This window comes from Ictidomys tridecemlineatus, chromosome 1, assembly GCF_052094955.1.
Source record: "Ictidomys tridecemlineatus isolate mIctTri1 chromosome 1, mIctTri1.hap1, whole genome shotgun sequence".
In the NCBI taxonomy this organism is placed as follows: domain Eukaryota; kingdom Metazoa; phylum Chordata; class Mammalia; order Rodentia; family Sciuridae; genus Ictidomys; species Ictidomys tridecemlineatus.
The window spans coordinates 84389503-84391183 of NC_135477.1; the positions used below are offsets into that span (position 1 = coordinate 84389503).

Sequence of the window (1681 nt, forward strand, 5' to 3'; positions counted from 1 at the left end):
TCCCGTAATAGAATGACATTTAATCTAGGTTACAAGTTATTTAAAGGCCTCCTGGCTCTGAGGCTACTGAAGCTGTGGATAGACTGGAGGGACTTTCCCTTTCTGACCAAAAGTTCCTGTTGGGCTTTGTCTGTTCCCAACAGGCTAGTAGTTGGGAACTTCTGCACTGACAGATGCTAAAAAATGGCTGCATTAGGCAACCAAGCCAAAGAAGTAAGTTAGATAGGAGCAACCATGGAAGATTGAGAAAAACAAAGATGCCATGGCCACACTTCCTGCAGCTAGTCAGTCTTTCAGCTCTTTCCTGGAGTGAGACTTCCTCTGCAGGAAGTCGTGAATAGCAGTAGTGAGGCCCCACGTCACGCTGGACCTTAGGATAACCAGGGAACCTCCTCGGTAGATCAGGAATACCTTTCGACTCCGAGTGTCCCACACATCCAGGGCAGAAGCCCACAGGCTTGGCATTCTCTGCCAGCCAATATATATTGGCAACCAGCACAATCAGAGGATACAGAACTAGACAGATGATTGTTCCATTGACACTACCAGACACCAGTGCAGGAACCCAATGGGGCAGGCCTTGCTCTGCCAAGCCATCCTGGATGGGGTCCTTGAAAGAGAAATAGAGAGCACTCCCCAGGCTATTGCTGACAAGGACAGGCCAGAAACCCCCTTAATAGCCCAGTGACAGCCGCCCCCACAGCCCATAAGAGTTGAATTCCTTAAGAATGCTGAAGGTGCTGGGGAAGCGAGCTTGCTTGCGACCATCCTGGAGGACATTTTGAACTCTTTCAAAGGGCTGAGTGCCACAGCCTCCACCACCCCAGACATGAGCCCTGCAGTCCATCGGTGTCCCAGGGAATGTGGCCCATCAGGGGAAAGAGAGCATAGCAGGCTATCATAAGTCCCGAATAGCAGAGTCCCTTGCAATGTCTTGGAGAGAAGAGGAGGGTAGATTCCCCTGTAGAAGTACTGAGGACCTTCATGCGAAAGCTGTCTCACAGCCTCTGACACTGCCATAGCATGGATCTGCTGCCGGAATACCACCTTATAGATAGGAAAGGTCAGAAAAGTAGACATAAAGTTGGAAATGGCCCCAAGAGTGTAGGCTTGGGGGTGCCAGTTTTTCTTTGCTGGAGCCTCTGTCCTGTGCTGAAGCTCTTTCCCTGCAGAGTGGTTCTGCTCCCCCATGCTGAAGACAACTGGTTGCAGCTGGAAGAAAATAAAATGCTCTCCAGGCAGCGCAGCAGGGCAAAAACCTGGCATCAACAGAACAACGGACTGGGGTGCAAAATCGGACACTGCTACTTATTTGCTGCAGGATACAGGGCAAGACGCTTAAGCTCCTTTTGGTTCAATTTCCTCATGAGTGAAATGTTAATGGGCCGGGTCCGTGGGTCCGAGCTGCACTTGACGCCGCGCTGGCTCCAGCGCCTATCTGCCGCAGCCCCCGCCAGCCCGCTCCCCCCTCTTGCTAGCTTGAGCATCAGGGCCCTTGGCTGCGCGGGGAGGCCAGTAGTTTTGATTTATATTTCTCTAATTGCTAGAGATGTTGAACATTTTTTCATGTTTGTTGATCAATTGTATTTTTTATTCTGTGGAGTGTCTGTTCAACTCCTTAATCCATTATTAAGTTTCCACCAAGCCAGCAGATTAAGGGCTTATAATAGAAGGTAAGTTC

At 50.1% G+C, this 1681-nt stretch overlaps 1 protein-coding gene across 1 annotated transcript; it reads right to left on the reverse strand.

Annotated features, from left to right (window-relative positions):
* Positions 1-285: 285 nt before the first annotated feature.
* LOC101961156 (solute carrier family 25 member 53) lies at positions 286-1428 on the reverse strand. The gene is given in 3 exon segments (XM_005328952.4): positions 286-484; positions 486-801; positions 804-1428. Coding segments are annotated over 3 exon segments (978 nt in total). The 5' UTR covers positions 1267-1428.
* Between the last annotated feature and the right edge of the window lie 253 nt (positions 1429-1681).